The sequence below is a fragment of the Panthera leo genome, chromosome B4 (assembly GCF_018350215.1).
Source record: "Panthera leo isolate Ple1 chromosome B4, P.leo_Ple1_pat1.1, whole genome shotgun sequence".
Lineage (NCBI taxonomy): Eukaryota > Metazoa > Chordata > Mammalia > Carnivora > Felidae > Panthera > Panthera leo.
The window spans coordinates 22,817,401-22,836,101 of record NC_056685.1 but is presented as its reverse complement, the minus strand read 5'-3'; the positions used below and the strand labels follow the sequence as shown (position 1 = coordinate 22,836,101).

The following is an 18,701-nucleotide window of genomic DNA, read 5'->3' as shown; positions in this document are numbered from 1 at the left end:
AGAACAATACAAAATGAAACAGGAAAAAAAAACTGAAAAGGAAAACAGTGAATCAGTGAATTGTAGACAACATCAAGCAGCCTAACATAAGTATAATTAGAATTACATAAGAAGAGAGATGGGTAAACAGAAAAAATATTTGAGTAATGTCCAAAATTTTGACAAATTTAATGAAATTTCTAAATACCCAAATCCAAGAACCACAATGAACACCAAGCAGGAAGAAGAAAAAGAAGGAGAAGGAGGAGGGGAAGAAGACCATACCAAGGGACATTACAATCAAATTTCTTAAAACCAGTAATAAAGGGAAAGTCTTAAAAACAGCCAAAGATAAAAGAAACATTAAATACAAAGAAGATAGCAAATATCTCATCAGAAACAATGGAATCCAGATGTTAAAAAGTCCTTAATGCACAAGAAAGGATACAAGTTGGAAATTTGGGTCTGCATAATGAAATAAAGAACACTGGAAATGGCAAATACATGGGTAAATATTAGAAATTATTTTTTTCTCTTTAAATTTCATTAAAATATAGTTGGCTTTTTAAGGGGAAAAATCACAATGAATTATGGGTTTTATAGCACATGGAAGTAAAATATATTACAACACTAGGACAAAGGTGGGATGATGGGTAAATGCAAGTATTCCTTTGTTAAGGTTTTTACACTCTATATGAAATGGTATAATGTTACTTGAAGGTAGACTATAAGTTAAACATGTATATTATAAACTTCAGAACTTACATAAAACAAAACAAAGTCAAAAAATAAAAATAAGGCAAAATAAAAAGAAGAAGAATGAACAAAGTGGTATGTAGAAAACAAATAGCAAGATGGAAAATTTAAACACAGATGGAGTTTTATTCATTTTTTATTTTTACTTTTTAAATTTTTTGTTTATTTTTATATTTTCTTTTTTTCTTTTTTTGAGGGGGGAGGGGCAGAGGGAAAAGGAAAGAGAAAATCTTTAAAAACATTTTTTTTAATGCTTATTTTTATTTTTGATAGAGAGAGAGAGAGAGAGAGAGAGACAGACAGAATGTGAGCAGGGAAGGGGCAGAGACAGAGGGAGACACAGAATCCAAAGCAGGCTCCAGGTTCTGTGCTGACAGCTCAAAGCCTGACATGGAGCTCAAACTCACGGACCATGAAATCATGACCTGAGCTGAAGTTGGACACTTCACCAACTGAGCCACCCGGGCACCCTTGGAGAGAGAAAATCTTAAGCAGGCTCCACGTCCAGCATAGAGCCTGACTCCAGGCTCAATCTCACGACTGTGAGACTATGACCTAAGCCAAAATCAAGAGTCAGAGGATTAACTGACTGAGCCACTCAGTCCCCCGCAAATGTATTTTTAAAATTACATCAGATATGAATGGTCTGAACACCAAATAAAGGAGATTTTTAGAAAGGTTAAAGTTTCTATGCTTTCCATAAGAAAACTCCTTTAAAAATAAAGTCACAAAATAAGTAAAAAGTCAAAGAACAGAAAACACTGTGCTGCCACAAATCAAAGGAGTGCTGAAATAGTTTTATTAATATGACATAGAGTAGATTTTTGAGTACAGAGTTTTAAAGGGGATAAAGAACATTACTTTATAAAGATGAAGTAGTCAGTTCAAGAAGATGTGATAATTTTATTTATTTTTATTTTTAAATGTTTTTATTTATTTATTTGTGAGAGAGTGAGAAAGAGAGAGAGAGAGCACAAGTAGGAGAGGGGAAGAGAGAGAGAAAGGGAGAGAGAGAGAGAATCCCAAGCAGGCTCCACACCATCAGCACAGAATCTGATACAGGGCTTGATCTCATGAACCAAGAAATCATGACCTGAGCTGAAACCTAGAGTCAGATGTTTACCCACTTGAGCCACCCAGGCACCCTGATATGATCATGTTCTGTTCTCATGGAGTTTATAGTGGGGAAAGAAAGGACACAGTTCACCAATATCAGGAATGGGAGAGGAGACATCACCATTGATGCTACACACATTCACATGATAACAAGGAAATACTATAATCTTTACACTGGCACCTCTCAGGGCCAAACTTCCATCATAGGGTACCTGATAGGGCTCAGATAATTATGCTTTATGTCTATCTCTGAATGAATATAGACTTATATACATTAAAATGTATATCCTTTCTTAAACTGTAAGCAATTTTTACTAGAAATATAAATGCTACAGTTTTGTTTTTTTTTTTACTTTTAGGTACGTATCCATTTTTAAGGCCTCTATTAAAGATAACACGCAAAAATGTAAAGCTGCAATGAAGACTATGGGGCCACCGAAAGTTGAACTACCTTCTCCAAAGAATTTCCTGAAGAAACATTCCATGGAAAAAACTCTACCACCCAGTAGGTTTCATCACTCTTTTTAATATTAAAAGTGCTAACAGCGGGGTGCCTAGGTGGCTCAGTCAGTTAAGCAGTTGACTTTGGCTCAGGTCATGATCTCACGGTTTGTGAGCTGGAGCCCCACATCTGGCTCCATGCTGACAGAATGGAGCCTGCTTGGGATTCTCTCTCCCTCCCTCCCTTTCTGCCCCTCCCCCACTTGCCCTTTCTCTCTCTCAAAATAAATAAATAAACTTGAAAAAAAGTGCTAACAGAGAATTTAACTAGAATTATCTTACTGCCTATGAATATTAAATGTTCATAGGTGATTGGTTTACCTCATATTTAACAGAAACTGAGAGGCTAGGAGAAAGTAGAAGTAGAGAATTCAGTGGAAGAAGAAGGTGGAGAATGCTGAGTTACACCCCAAATAGCCTTTCCCTGTCCTGGTGCATACATCTGAATGACATCTTGGACTACTTAATGAAGCCCTACCGCTAGCACCACATGCCTCACCATCCTAGTCCCTAGCCGTATGACTTCAGTAACAAATGACAATTATAGGAAGAGTCCTAAGCCCCAGTGAGAAGATGGCCTAGCATCTAAACCCTGTCTGGTCTTCCCTGCAAGAGATGAGAATCACAACTGTTATACCAGCTGAAGCAACTATCAGGCATGGGCTTTAACTCTCCCAGATCTCTAAGACCATTAGGACAGCAAATAAGTCAGGTGTAATGGAGGACCCTTCGTGAATGAGTGGTAGACAGAGCCAGCTTCTCGGGCATTCGCATGGGGAGGGCCACATGCTGAGGAGCTTGGTTTAATGCTTTGCTTTTGCCGTCTTGAAATTCTTGATGTTTGATCAAGGTGCCCCATGTTGTCATTTTGTACTAGGCATTGAAAATTGTGTAACTAATAATGGTCGTCGAGCATATAGATTTTAGGAAGAAGGCTATCTGGAAAATGGATGTATGCATGGAAGAAGCTTCTTCCCATCCTGGGTGTATCTTTCCTGATGTTTTAGGACAATAGAGAGGAGAGAGAAATTAGTCTCTCTCTTTTAAAAAGTTAGCCTTTTTTTGTCACCTGGCATCAAGAAAATAATTCAACATCTGAAGTCCCGCTAGGGTGGATCTTTTGACAAAAGTGGAACTATTTCTCCCTATGGCAATATTTGCTATCCCACAATCCTCTTGCAAAACCCATGTGCCATGACAAAGGATGAGGACATTATCAGGAAAGAGGGAAAAAAGCACATCTAAACATCCACGCATAAGTTCGTGTCTTCAAAAGTCTATTTTCTGTCTTTCTCAAGAGGAGTCTTGGTATTTTGTGACTCACAACCACTTGTGAACACTGGAAAGTTGTAAAATGAAATTAGTTTATGTCAATGATATTAGTTGGGTTCTCATGTATCCTCTGTAGGGTTAAGCACATTATACAATACACTGCCAAACTATATAAATCCTAAACATCAAATAAGGAAAAAAGGGAAGAAGTCTATCTCTCCCATTAAAACAGGACAACACAAACACAAAATTATATCTGCCTTATGAATAATCAAGAAAGCTGGGGTGTTGCAAGAGTTCAATACAATGAGTTAAATAAAGGATATATATATATATATATATATATATATATATATATATATATATATATATATATATATATGCCAAGGCTGCTGCTAGTCTCTTTTTGAATATTCTGCCATTTCAAACACAATAGTTTTGATGCCAGCAATTTGTTAGACACACTGAAAACAGATACGTGAACATTTCTCTAAATTCAATTGATAGAACATTGACATGACTACAAGGCTGTGTTGACATTGCCATTTTGACATAATGTTAAAAAGCCAAACCATTTGGTTTTCAGATTTATTATCCCAACTGCCGAATAATTTGTGAAAAGACATCCTCATCCCATTTTCCAAGCCTCACCCCATTGCCAACCCCTCCTCCTGGGATGAGAGAAAAGATGATGTTTAGGTAGGTTAAGGGAAAGAAGGTGGCCAGTGTTAGGCTCCATCCGCTGGACAATCATAACCAACCAAGGGTTGTCATTTGCTCTACTTCCTCACCTAAGAATGAATTATTAGACTTTCTGAACTGTTTCCTCACGTTCTAAGAATTTAGTTTACCTCTTATATACATTTATAAAACTACATATTCCCTTATAGCTACAGGAGCCATTTGCATGCACTTTCAACTCATAATTAAATTTGGCCAATGAATAATTTCAGTGTGAACATCTAGAGGAGAGATACCTCTGATTTTTTAGGCAAACATTATGCAAATCTGATTTGGTTAAGTGTATCTGGAAGAAAGAAACTCTTTGGGTTGTAACAACGAGTCCTTATTCTCTGCTCCAGGCTTTATAGGAACTCCAAATGAAATCTCTAACAATGCTCACAACATCTCGGTAATGTATTACATAGGAAGATACTATTTTGGTAGATCAGAAACAGTAAACAACTTTCACATATGGTTCAAGCAAATATATATATTATATTCTACATATTAAATTTAATTTTTCTTTCCCCACTATAAACTCCATGAGAACAGAACATGAGAGTTCTCTCCATAAGAACTTTGTCTCTTTTGTCTACTATCGTATCTACAGTTCCCAGATCATTAACTGGGGACATGGTATTTGTTCAACAAAAATATGCTGCATGAATTCATGAATAAACAAATTTTCCAAAAACTCCTTTATAATATTTCTAGGTGTGTAGAACTATATCAGAAGTATTAGTTTGCTGGAGCTGCCATAACAAAGAGTCACAGATTGAGGAGCTTGAACAGAAATGTATTTGGTCACAATTCTGAGTGCCAGAGTCCAAGATCAGGGTGTTGTCCGAGTTGGTTTCTTCTGAGGCCTCTGTTCTTGGCTTGCAGATGGCTGTCTTTTCCATTTCTTTTCAAATGGTCTTCCTTCTGTGTGTGTCTGTGTCCAAATTTCTTCCTCTTCTAAGGACGTCCATTACATTGGGTTAGGACCCACTCTAGAGTGACCTCATTGTAACTTAGGTACCTCTTTAAAACCCTGTGTCCAGAGGGTTTTACCTCTGGTACTGGTGTTAGGGCTTCAACATATGAATATTGGGAGGGACACAATTCAGCCCATCATGAGAGGTTAATCCAGTCCTTAGACTTTCTAATAATATCTTTTTTCCTGCTAATACAAGTCACATAAACTCATAAAAAAAGTTCAAACAGTGCAGAAATGAATAAAGCCAAAGTACCTAGTAATTGTGTGGAGTTAAGATTTGAATAAGGTTTTGTCAAGACGTCTGTTGCCTTCAGTTCTTGGAAATAAATTGTAGTTATTTTACATTCTTTTCTGACAAACCATTTTGATGTGGCTGTATCAAAATAGATGAGTTGGAATGGTCAAGTTGAAGAGGCTGTGTAAAAATGGCCAATTTCATCTGCTGCTAATGAAGAGAATGTGGTAGAGAGAAATAAATAAGATGAATTCTGTATAGTAGTAATTTTAGGAAGTGAGATGCAATCAGGGAGGAGCGAATAGGAAAGTTCAACTGTGCTGGTAATTTTTGTTAAGCTGCATGTTGGGTACATAGTTATTACATGATCTTCATACCTTATAGTAACAAGAGTTCTGGTGAAAAAAAAATCCATACAGTCTTGGATTTTCATCAAGTTTGATGTATTGGTGATTTTTCAATAACTTTCCTTTGAATAAGCAATTATTAGCAATATTGGTAGTACTCAGAAAAGAGTTGAATTTTTTCCAGTGAGAAAGCTGAACATTTGTTGTTGACATCTTTATTAGAAAATATTTTCACAATAACTAGTAAAAATATATTGGTTAGCTAGCATATGATTTGGGGGCTTATCTCCTTTCCTTAGGTTAGTATATTGTTCTTCAGCATATTAATTGATTATGTTGCACTTAATATTTTGCATTTACGATTACTGATTTTTTACCCAAAATATTTGAATATATTATTAATAAAACTCTAATATCCTCATGGTAAAATATCTAGATATTATAAACAGTATTGAATAGCAATGTTTATAATTTAATATTAACAAGGGTATGTTATATTTAACAGAAAAAAAATTTGATTGGAATGAGCCCAGAAAGCCTCCTGTGCCACTGAGAACTGATCATCCAGTCATGGGAATACGAAGCGAAAAAAATTTTATAAACACAAATGCAGCCGATGTCATTCTGGGAGTGACTAAGAAGCCTAAACCAATTTATGTTGACAAAAGAACTGGAGATAAGCATGATCTTGAAACTTCAGGACTATTTCCAAAATACATCAATAAAAAGGTAACCTTATATTACTGGACCTAAAATTCAAATAATTTAAGAATGATGTTCATAATGATCATCTATATTATCACTAACAGTGCTCTCACTGGGAAAATTATCTAGATTGCCAATTATCATTCCTCTGAAGTCTGTGCTTGATCCAAATTATATGTGATGAAATTATGAAGAATTTGGAAAGAATAACACCATGTTGCCTAGTAGAGGAAAACTCAGGTTGTTCCCTTAATTTCAATTATTAATATATTTACCAATTCTAACAGTCTCTGAAAGATGTTAATTTTTAGTGAGGTAGAAATTTCATGAAAAGCATAGTCATTACTATGAATCATTACTAAGAAATAGCTTTTCAGAAAGTCCTAAGGGACACCTGGGTGGTTCAGTCGGCTAAGCATCTGACTCTCGATTTTGGCTCAGGTCATGATCTCATGGCTCCTGAGTTCATGAACTCTCTTGGGATTCTTTCTTTCCCTTTCTGCCCCTCCCCTGCTTGTACTCTTTCTCTCACTCTCTCAAAATAAGTAAATAAACTTAAAAAAAAATAAAGTCCTAAGATTTAGTCATTAGGCTGCAGGATCTTGGTAGCAGAATGAGGAAAAATGAAGAGGAAAATAATTTTAGAGCCATCTCTCCTATCAGTGTACAATTTCAGCTTGAATGTGCTTGGAGTAAAGGAGACCTTGAAAGTACTATACAATAATCTAGTCCTTTGGGGACCTTCATCTCTATCTGAAAAGGTGCTCATCGTAGAGGCATACAATTTCATTGGCGAAAATTATAGGAGCCTGAGTTCATTTAAATATAGAAGACCTTTAAAATTTGAAAAGCTTACAAAAATACCTTATACAAAACCTATTTCACTTTGTATACTTACAGAGTACAACATTGCTTAGAACACACATAGGAAAATATGAGTGCACAATCCTAAAGAATAGTAATATGTAATAATGAGTCATGGCAAAAAAAAAAAAAAAAAAAAAAGAAGAAAGGAAGGACAGAAGGAAGAAAGGAAGGAAGAGGAAAAATAGAAAAGAAATTGCAACGAAATTGCAAAGAAATTGTATGAAGGGCTTGCACTGAGGTAGTCCAATGATCTACCATGATGAATCCAATGCCTGTTCAAAGCTGAAACAGGAACTTCGAGGCTGTCATCAGAGCACACCACCTATTCTCTGAAAAACTCTTACCACTCCGTAAGCTAAGATGCTTCTGGAAGACCTCAGCAGGTATCGAGGGGTTGGCAGCACATGCTCATGAAGTTATGTCAGACTTCTTTGAGTAATTCCTCCTTCTGTGTCCTGGAGGCTGCCCATATTCCTTGTCCCATGGGGTGTGGAAAAGCAGAAATTTCAGTCTCCTGGCTGACTCTTCAGAGCCATTTCCAAGCCATTATTTCTCCACGATGACATAAAAACCCTTCTCCTTTGCTGGTTATGCCACCAGTGACCACTTTGTGCCCCTCCTTCTGGCTGCCTTCTGCCTCAGCTGTCCACTTCAATGCATCTTCTTCCCTGAACGGAAAATTGAGAGTATTCCACATGGAGACAGAAAAATGTGAAGTTAATCTACCTGTGCTTGTTTACCAAGCCATGCAAATGCTCTGCACCGATGGTGTTGCTGGCCAAGCCTTCAGGGCTCATGAAGGACTTCTCAACTTACTTCCCACTGATCAGAGTTCAGTTTTAAAAATCTGTGAATGATAAGTGAGATAGTAAGTCTTTTGAAGGTAAATGCCATTTTTTAAAGTGTATTTATTTATTTTGAGAGAGAGAGAGAGAGGGAGAGAGAGAGAGGCAGGGAGGGGAAGAGAGGAGGAGGGAGAGAGAATCCCATGCAGGCTCCGCACTGTCAGCACAGAGCCCAATGCAGGGCCCGAACTCACAAACCAGGAGATCATGACCTGAGAGGAAACCAAGAGTCAGACGCTTAACCGAATGAGCCACCCAGGCTCCCTGGGCAATGCCAGTTTTTAAAAAGTGAGTGAACCTCATGTTTTAGGTCCAAATGAGAAACCATTTATGAAAACAAACCGAGGTATACAGCAATAGTAGTAAGACAGTGTTTCCAGTTCTCCCTCTGTGATCTTTAAGAAGTCATTAGATTTATCCCAGGATTGTAGTGAGGGTTAAATGATATAAAACCTGGCAAGCACTTGACACAATATCTGGCACCTAATAAAAGTTCAATAGAGAATGGCTATTATTAATTATTAACATTAATGGTATGCATTAGCCCTCAGTGACCCAGCACACGGGAGCATTTCAGATCACTGAAGCTTTTACCCATTTGTGAGATAGCTCTTTTTCCTAAAATGTCTTACCTTATTCCCTTTATTAAACAGAATATGCCAAAAATAATTTTGTGATGACTCAGAATCATTATTATGAACATCAGGATCTGTACCGAGCTTTAATGAGGTGTTGCCCTAAGTGTTTCCGGAAATGAATTGGACTGTTTACCACTGCACTAATTTACCAGAATGCTATGGTCTTAGAATTTATTTGTATAGTGTTTTGCAACTTTCCAGAACACATTTATAGCTAGGATTTCTACCCCCTTTTTTTTTTTAGCCAGGGTGGGTTAAGTTATGCTTTGATGACAGACAATCCCCAATTTCAGCAGCTAAAAACCAACTAAATTTTATTGTTTGCTTACACTCCATGTCCACTGAGAGTTGGCAGCTCTGCTTCTCGGGTTTAAAAGATGAGAATCAACAAGTTCCCAATGAGAAAAGAGAAAATAAAATTGAATTTTGTCAATTTTCCATGTTCTGAGCAAAGGCTTTAAATCTGTAACATTTCTTTTTCTCTCAATCACTAGTTGGTATGTATACATATGTAAGTTGCATTCAGGATATTGATTTTTTTTTTCTGAAAAATCCTTATAAGGATTACGGTGTCACACCTGAGTATATATGTAAGCGAAATGAGGAAGTAAAGAAAGCCCAAGAAGAATATGATAAATATATCCAGGAAAACCTTAGGAAAGCAGCTATGAAAAGGCTGTCTGATGAAGAAAGGGAGGCAGTTCTTCAGGTAAGTATCCTGTAATTTATATTCATATGTAACACTTTAGAACATCTCTGAAAGAAAGGTCCATTGTCAATGATTCTTGAAGCCTGCACCTTGACTCTAAAATCAGAATGCTTTCATTTGGTTATGGTGACAGCTACGTGCGGCACACTGGGTTCTTTGGGGAGAGCAAAAGTTGTAATATAAGAATTATTGAATAATGTTTTGTTTCCAATTTTGTGAGCTATTGTTTTTCCTGGGATAGTTAGTGCTGTAAGGAAGCCCACCTTCTCCTTCAATGAACATGCAGAAGTAAGGCAAAAAAGCATTTTTATTTTCATTCTCATGTCCCTGAATTTTTCAAAAATAATATCCATAAAATAGATATTTTTCACTAGATGGAGCTCTAGAATAATTGAAACAGTTCCTAGACCAAATTTTTTTTTCTTTCCTGTAAACCAAATGTCCAAATTTTAAAATAACCAGCTGTGAGGTTTTTAATATATTTTCCTTATTTTGAATACAGTAGACATAAAGATATATGACCTTATGTGTTTAGTGCAAGACTTTTAACTGAAGCATTTAAAATATTGAGAGATGTGAGCAGGGTTGCTCCATATCTTAGGAGATTATTTATTAAGCACCTAATTGTTCTCTTCTAAAGTCATGCTATCTTGGGGCACCTGGGTAGGTCAGTCAGTTAAGCGTCTGACTTCGGCTCAGGTCATGATCTTGCGGTTTGTGAGTTTGAGACCCGCGTCAGGCTCTGTAATGACAGCTCAGAGCCTGGAGCCTGCTTCGAATTCTGTGTCTCCCTCTCTCTCTCTGCTCCTCTCCTGTTCATGCTCGCTCTCTCTCTCTCTCTCTCTCTCAAAAATAAATAAACATGGAAAAAAAATTTAAACTAAATAAGTAAATAAATAAATTCATGCTATCTCTTCTAGAGGTAAAAATAGTACTTTATTCTTTGTTTTGTTAGTTTTGAAAGATTTCTACAAATACATTTCTAATGACCTTTTAAAAACATAAAAAAAATTTTCCTACATTAACTTCTGTTGAAAATGGATTTGTATGCTGTTATAAATTCTTAACATTTTATCAATGTCATAATAGTAAACATTTACTAAATTCCTGCTTTGCATATAGTATCATGCTAAGCCTCATGGATGATAAAAAGGGCATGAGATAAAATTCTACTATAGGTAATGTTGTAATATAATAAGAGGTGATATGTATATATGTAGCTGTGTGTGTGTGTGTGTGTGTGTGTGTGTGTGTGTGTATGTAGAAATCATAAGTTTTATTAGGTTCCACGACAGAGTATCTATCCACTGAAATATGTAGGTACATGTCTTTATCTGGGCCTTCAACTGCACAAGAAGAGGCTATTCCAGACAGCAGAAGCAGTCTAAAGGCAAGGACAGTGTCTCTTTGTTGACAGCCTTTGTTGAGTACCTTACTCAGTACCCAGTATAAACACAGATGTTTAACACAGGTGTGCTAGAAAGAAGAAAGGAAGAAGGTAGGCAAGAAGACTGGAAGACAGGGAGCTGGGACTTTGCATGTCATTTTCACAAAGACTACTGGTTTTTGGTCCATTCTCTCTCTCTCTTTCTTTTTCTCTCTTTCTCTTTCTCCTTCTCCAACCCCATCTCTCCGTAGTTCAGATTCTATCATCTTTAGAAAGTACATGCTTTTGTGAAAGTCAGGTTTTTATATCTAACCAATGCTGGAAAATAGGAAAAGGCACCAATAGATAGATCATCCGGACAGAAAATCAATAAGAAAACCTTAGCCTTAAACAACATTTATTAGACCAGATGGACTTAACAGATATATACAGAACATTCCATCCAAAAGCACCAGAATATACATTCTTCTCAAGTGCACATGGAACATTTTTCAGGATAGACCATATCTTATGCCATAAAACAAGTTTCAGTAAATTTAAGAAGATTGAAATCATATCAAGCATCTTTTCCAACCACAATGGTATAAAAGTAGAATCAATTACAAGATGAAAACTAGAAAAATAACACACTTATGGAGATTGAATAATATGCTAATGAACAACTAATGGATCAATAAAGAAATCAAAGGAGAAATAAAAAATACTTTCAGACAAATGAACATAGAAATACAACTAAAATATATGGGATGGCAGTCTAAGAGAGAACTTTATAACAATAAAAATCTCAAATAAGCCATCTAACTTTATACCTAAGCTAGAAAAGAACAAACTAGAAAAAGAAGAACTAGAAAAAGAAGAACAAAATAAACTCAAAGTTCTAGAAGGAAGGAAATAATAAAGATCAGAGTGGAAATAAATGAAATAGAAACTAAAAAGACTAGAAAAGATCAATTAAATTAAGAACAGTTTCTCTAAAAAGATAGATTAACCTTTAGTTAGATTCACTAAGAAAAAAAGAGGACTTGGGGCGCCTGGGTGGCTCAGTCAGTTAAGCATCCGACTTCGGCTCAGGTCACAATCTAGCGGTCTATGAGTTCAAGCCCCGCGTCGGGCTCTGGGCTGATGGCTCAGAGCCTGGAGCCTGCTTCTGATTCTGTGTCTCCCTCTCTCTCTGCCCCTCCCCGTTCATGCTCTGTCTCTCTCTGTCTCAAAAATAAATAAACGTTAAAAAAAATTTAAAAAAAAAGAAAAAAAAGAGGACTTAAATAAATAAAATCAGAAATGAAAGAGAAAAAGTTACAACTGATGCCACAGAAGTACAAATGATCATAAAAGACTACTATGAACAGTTCTATGCCAACATTTTGGGCAACCTAGAAGAAATGGATGAATTGCTAAAAACATACAGTCTTCAAAGACTGAATCATGAAGAAGTAGACAATCTGCATAGACCAAGTGCTAGTAAGTAGATTTAATCAGTAATCAGAAAACTCCCAACAAATAAAAGTCCAGGGCCAGATGGCTTCACTGGTGAATTCTACCAAACATTCAAAGATTTAACATCTATCCTCCTCAAACTCTTCCAAAACATCAAAGATGAAGGAATGCTTCCAAATTCATTTTATAAGGCCAGGATTACCCTGATACCAAAACCAGACAAGAACACCACACACAGTCACAAATCATAGACCAATATCCCTGTTGAACATAGATGCAAGAAACCTCAACAAAATATTAGCAAATCAATTTCAATAATATATCAAAAGTATCATTTACCATGATCAAGTGAGATTTATTTCAGGGATGAAAAGTTGGTTCAATACCTGCAAATCAATCAACATGATAGACCATATTAATAAAATGAAGGATAAAAACCATATGATTATTTCAATAGATGCATAAAAAGTATTTGACAAAATTCACCATCAATTTAATTATAAAAATTCTCAATGAAGTAGGTGTAGATGGAATGTACTTCAGCATAATAAAGGCCATGTATGACAAGACCACATGCTGAACAGTGAAAAGACAAGGATGCTCACTCTCACCACTTTCATTCAACAGAGCATTGGAAGTCCTAGACAGAGCGATTAGGCAGGGAAAAGAAATAAAAGCCATCCAAACTGGAAAAGAAGTAAAACCCACTAATTATGGATGACATGATTTTTCCTCCAAAAATCTGTTAGAACTAATAAATGAATTTAGTAAAGTTGCACAGCACAAAATCAAGATCTGTTTTGTTTTTATATACTAACAACAAACTTTCAGAAACAGAAATTAAGAAAATAATTCCATTTACAATCACAATAAAAAGAATACAATACCTAGGAATAAATTTAACCAAGGAAATGAAAGATCTTTGCACTGAGAACTTGTAAGACACTGATGAAAGAAATTGAAGAAGACAAAATAAATTGAAAGGTATTTCATGCTCATGGATTGAAAGAATTAATATTGTTAAAATGTCTATATTACTCAAAGCAATCTAGAGATTCAATGCAATCCCTATCAAAATTTCAAAGAACAAAGTTGGAAGAATCACACTCCCTGATTTCAAACCGTATTATTAGGATATAGTCAAAACAGTATGGTATGGGCATGAAAACAGACACATAGATCAATGGAACAGAATAGAGAGCCCAGAAATAAGTCCATGCATATATGGTCAATTAATTTATGACAAAGGGGGCAAGGATATACAATGAAAAAAGGACAATCTCTCTTAAAAGAGTGTTGGGAAAACTGGACAGCCACATGCAAAAGAATGAAACTAGACCATTATCTTTCACCATATGGAAAAATTAACTCAACAAAGATTAAAGATTTGAACATAAGACCTGAAACCATAAAACTCCTAGAAGAAAATATAGGTAGTAATTTCCTTGATATCAGTCTTGTCAATGATTTTTTTGGATCTGACTCTAAAGGCAAGGGCAACAAAAGCAGAAATGAGCAGCTGGGACTACATCAAACTAGAAAGCTTCTGCACAGGGAGGGAAATCATCAACAAAATGAAAAGGCAACCTCCTGAATGGGAGAAGATATTTGCAAATCGTATATCTGGTAAGAGGTCAATATCCAGAATATATAAAGAACTCATAGAACTCAACAACAACAGTAACAACAACAACTAAAACCCAAACAATCCAATTAAAAAATGGGCAGAGGATCTGAATAGATACGTTCCCAAAGAAGACATGCAAATGGCCAACTGGTACACGAAAAGATGCCCGACATCACTAATCATCAGGGAAATGCAAAGTAAAAACCACAATTAAATATTGCCTCACATCTGTCAGAATGACTATTACCAAAAAGACAATGAAAAGTGTTGATGATGATGTAGAGAAAAGGGAAACCTCATGCCATGTTGGAGGGAATGTAAATTGGTGCAGTTACTATAGAAAACATTACGGAGGTTATTCAAAATTTAAAAATAAGACTATCAAATGATTCAGTGATTCCACTTCTGGGTATTTATCCAAAGAAACTGAAAACACTAAGTAGAAAAGATATATACCCCCCTATATTCACTGCAGTATTACTTACAATAGCCAAGATATAAAAGCAATCTAATTGTCCATATGTGTGTGTGTTATGCTAAGTGAAATAAATCACACAGAAAAAGACATACTATATGATTTCACTTACATGTGGAATCTAAAAAACAAAACAAAACAAAACTCATAAGAGTGGTGGTTGCCAGAAGGTAATGCGGTTGGGGGTGGGTGAAATGGGTGACGGGAATCAAGAGATACAAATTTCCAGTTATAAAATAAATAAGTATGAGGATGTAATGTACAGCATGATGACTATAGTCAGTAATATTGTGTAACACGTTTGAAAGTTGCTAAAAGAGTAAATGTTAAAAGTCTTCAGCACAAGAAAACATATTTTGTAACTTTCTACAGTGACAGGGTAGCTAGACTCATATAGTTGTATGTTCTTGAGTCAGCCACATTCTGCTCATTCTTCATAAAATAATAGTCTCACTATACCTGCAAGGGGTCATCTAGTTTAATGATTCCACACTTCTCATTTTACAGATGAGGATATAAAATGCAAATATATTGAGTTTTGTTATCTATTCATTCATTTGAACACCTACCACGTTCCAGGCACCGTATCCAGGCCAGGGGGTACTATTGTGAGCAAGGCAACTGCAATCTTTACTGACAGTGAACTTAGAGTTTGGTTTACATTTGCCCTTGGTCACAAAATTATCGAGTAGCTAAAAAGGGACTAAAACCTACATCAACCACTTCATAGGTCAGTGTTTCCCCACTACGTCATACACACATGCATAGGAAGTAACAAAAGGAAGCTCTGTCAGTCGGAGATCCAACAGGAAATACAAGGGACCTTCAGGATTCAGGATTCTGAATTTATGAAGGAACTATTTACAGAAGTGAAGCAGGGCTAAGGGAGCAAACAAAAAACACCGAAGCACCTCAGGACTGAGGACAGTGGGAATCCATCACCACCCTAGGCTTAACAGCAAAGGCAAGAAAGTGTTACCAGAGCATGATGAGATCTGGAGCCTGGAAGAGGGGCCACCTATCAGGATTGCAATTACAGACAGATGAGCCAGAACTAGCGTCCAGATAGTCAAGGGAGAGGAGGAAGAAATGCCCCAACCTCTCTCTCCTCCCACCAGTGCTGATTCCAGAGGCTGGAGGGCAAAAGAGCTGGAGGTATTGTGGGGAGCCTGCCCACAAGAATGAACCCTGACTCCCACCCCACAACACCATGGCGCTCATCACAGAGCAGGACAAGAAGGTGGAGAATGGATGGGGGTGTTGTGGGCACAAAAGAAACATGGAACCAGAGCCACTTATTTATTTTATGACTGCTTCTTCCTAGTTGAAGTTTTCCCCAAATTAATGATAAAAAAAATGGAAGAAAGAAAAATTAATAAAAAAAATCACTATTGCTGCAATGAATAAAAGATGTTTTAGATGCAGTAACAAAAGTAAGTTTTAAAAACAGCAAAGAGGCTATTTCAATATAATATGAAATATGAGTTACATCTAGTTCTCATCTCTGGCTGTTGACTTTGATCCAAACATTTTTGTACACACTGGAAGATAAAGCAAACTATCCTTTAAAAGATAAAGGCTACAGAGAAAAAGTGTAGCTGCTGTGACCACAAGTAATGTGGAAATATCACTCAAGTAGCTAGAAAAACCTTTGATATTTGAAAGTGTATAAATGCATGGATTTCCTCTCTGCAGTAGACACCCCTGTGGAGCACTGTGGAAACATATTTTTCATTTCATAATAAAAGACTATGAAAAAAGAATTCTGAGGTCATCTTTTTGGAATACATCTCATACACTATTAAGGACTATACACTAACCCATCCCCCTCTTTTTAAAATTTAACCTGGATATCTTCCCTGTATCTTTTCTTTAAACCCTTTATCTAGACTCACTCAATGAGGTTCAAAATCCGTTGCCCTTTCCCCCAGCCAACCTATTCTAGTTCTCATCATCATTTTAACCTAAGCATAGAAATAAGCCATTGACATTTTATTATCCCCCAAAAGTTTTTACAAGATTAAATTTGTACTATGAGGGCTTATTATGCAGGTGTGATTATAAGGCACTTCTAATCTTTTCCAAAACCTAAATATATAGCCATGGATTTCAAGGACTGTATTTTCAAGACAATATCTTAAATTCTATGTTCAGTTTGACTGTTTTTGTGTAAATAAAATGATTTGTGCATCAATAGTAAATAATAGAAAGTGTTAATTTTTCAAATTTCAGAGCACGAATTCGATTAGAGGTTTTGGCCCATTTTGTCAATGAGATCTCTGGTGCACTGTCATAAGGGACTATGCAGAGATGAAATTACCTTTATTGCTCCTAAAAGATCCCTAATTTTGAATTCATAGATTACTGAGAATATAAAGCATTAACTCATTAACTACATTATTGAATTAGCATGTGTGTTACATTTAATGACATCTCAGTCATTTCTAGTATACATTAATGGGAAGTATAGATCCTTTGACTATATGAAGAGTTCTTTATAATACATGGAAAAAATACATAAAAGATCATCTCTTGTTAAATTGAGTTTTGGCATTTATGCAATTCCATTTAATCCCATATAAGCAAACATGCCATGCAAGCCCAAATCAAGACTTTTTATGAATGAAGATAATGGCTTAAAAAAAAAGTTAAAGAAAAAAAACCTAAAATTTTTACAATAAACAATTTCCTATTCAAAAATATGTTTTGCCTGGTGAGGAGGTGTGGGGGTGGGGGTGGATATCACTTTTAAATTGTTTTTACCAAAACATTTGCTATGAGTTTAGTTTCATACTACTTGTAACTCTGCACATTCATAGTTGATGGTAAAAACAAGTACAGTAACATTAAAAACAGAGCAAATAAATACTCCCTCTGGGAATTGAACACACAATCGAGGACAGGACTTGGCCTCTGTATAATATGTTTTGTTACTTAGCCAAGTGCTTGATAAATACTTATCATCCTGTAACGTTATCTTCCTCTGTTTTCTTTACCAATTTGCATTTTTCTTCACTAGTATACTTTTTTTTTTTTTTTTACCATCGGCATTACTTTTGCAGCTACTTTAGTATTTATGGTGTTTGTCACATTTTCAGGGGCTGAAGAAGAACTGGGAAGAGGTACATAAGGAGTTCCAGTCCCTCTCTGTGTTCATCGATTCCATACCGAAGAAGATTCGCAAGCAGAAGCTGGAAGAAAAAATGAAGCAGCTGGAACATGACATCGGTGTCATTGAAAAGCACAGAATTATTTACATTGCCAATAAGTAATAACGGATTTCTAAAATAGAGTCATTTTCACATAGGAAAAAGCCTGCTGGAAAACATAAACATGAAACTTTGCTTTTCAAAGAGGAAAATACTCTGAAAGAGAATAAAAATAGTTTTTACCGAAATGCTTAGGCAATGTTTAAAGGATAATTGAATTATTCTACTTACATGAGGGAAAATTCTGTTTTTACCAGCGTTAGGTTTTCTAAGCATGAAGTTTGATGTTGCGTGTTCCAACTTGTAGTATAATCCATTATTATTATGTACTTGTTTCACATAAATATTAATTTCTGGGCCCCAAAGAATAAAGCCAGCACTAGGAACTTCCGATTTTTTCTACACTGCACGATACAAAGAACACAACATTAAAAACTTAAGTATTTTGAATTGGAAATAGTGGCATATGCTTTCTTGCTTCTCCGGTGTTCTTGGCATATTTTTTCAGAACCGCCCACGTTTAGCAGTGTATATTCTCAGATAGCCTATGTCATTTCCAACCATTCCCAACTGCAAATATTTTCAATGTCTATAATGCTATATATGCCGAAGGGCTTATATTTCAAGGAAGAAAAATGAAGAAGGCAGCATAAAATCAAGAACACAATTTACAAAATGCATCACTGAGGATAATCAAAGAGAATAACTCTTCCAAGCATACCAACTTTTAAAAACTTTGCTATTCACTGTAAGTGCTTTACTCCATAATTCATTATATGTGTTGCACTGAAATGGGATGTTGCTTTTTCTTTTTGGTCCTATGTATCTATTTTTTTGAATTATAATGTTTCTATTTGTAAGATTAATTTATTAAGCAATAAATTTATGTGAGTA

The 18,701-nt window shown here is 35.8% G+C and overlaps 1 protein-coding gene across 3 annotated transcripts in view; it reads left to right on the top strand.

Annotated features, from left to right (window-relative positions):
- ENKUR (enkurin, TRPC channel interacting protein) overlaps window positions 1–18,701 on the top strand; it is a 24,807-nt gene extending 6,106 nt beyond the window's left edge. Inside the window, exons 1-5 of one of the 3 annotated variants that reach the window (XM_042945144.1) lie at window positions 194–487; window positions 2,211–2,356; window positions 6,414–6,637; window positions 9,526–9,672; window positions 17,697–18,264. In XM_042945144.1, coding sequence (XP_042801078.1) covers window positions 2,269–2,356; window positions 6,414–6,637; window positions 9,526–9,672; window positions 17,697–17,870 — 633 coding nt within the window. In that variant the 5' untranslated portion in view covers window positions 194–487; window positions 2,211–2,268 and the 3' untranslated portion in view covers window positions 17,871–18,264. Of the gene's footprint in view, window positions 1–193; window positions 488–2,210; window positions 2,357–6,413; window positions 6,638–9,525; window positions 9,673–17,696 lie in introns of those variants that run through there. The other 2 variants (XM_042945143.1, XM_042945145.1) reach the window with 2 other exon arrangements.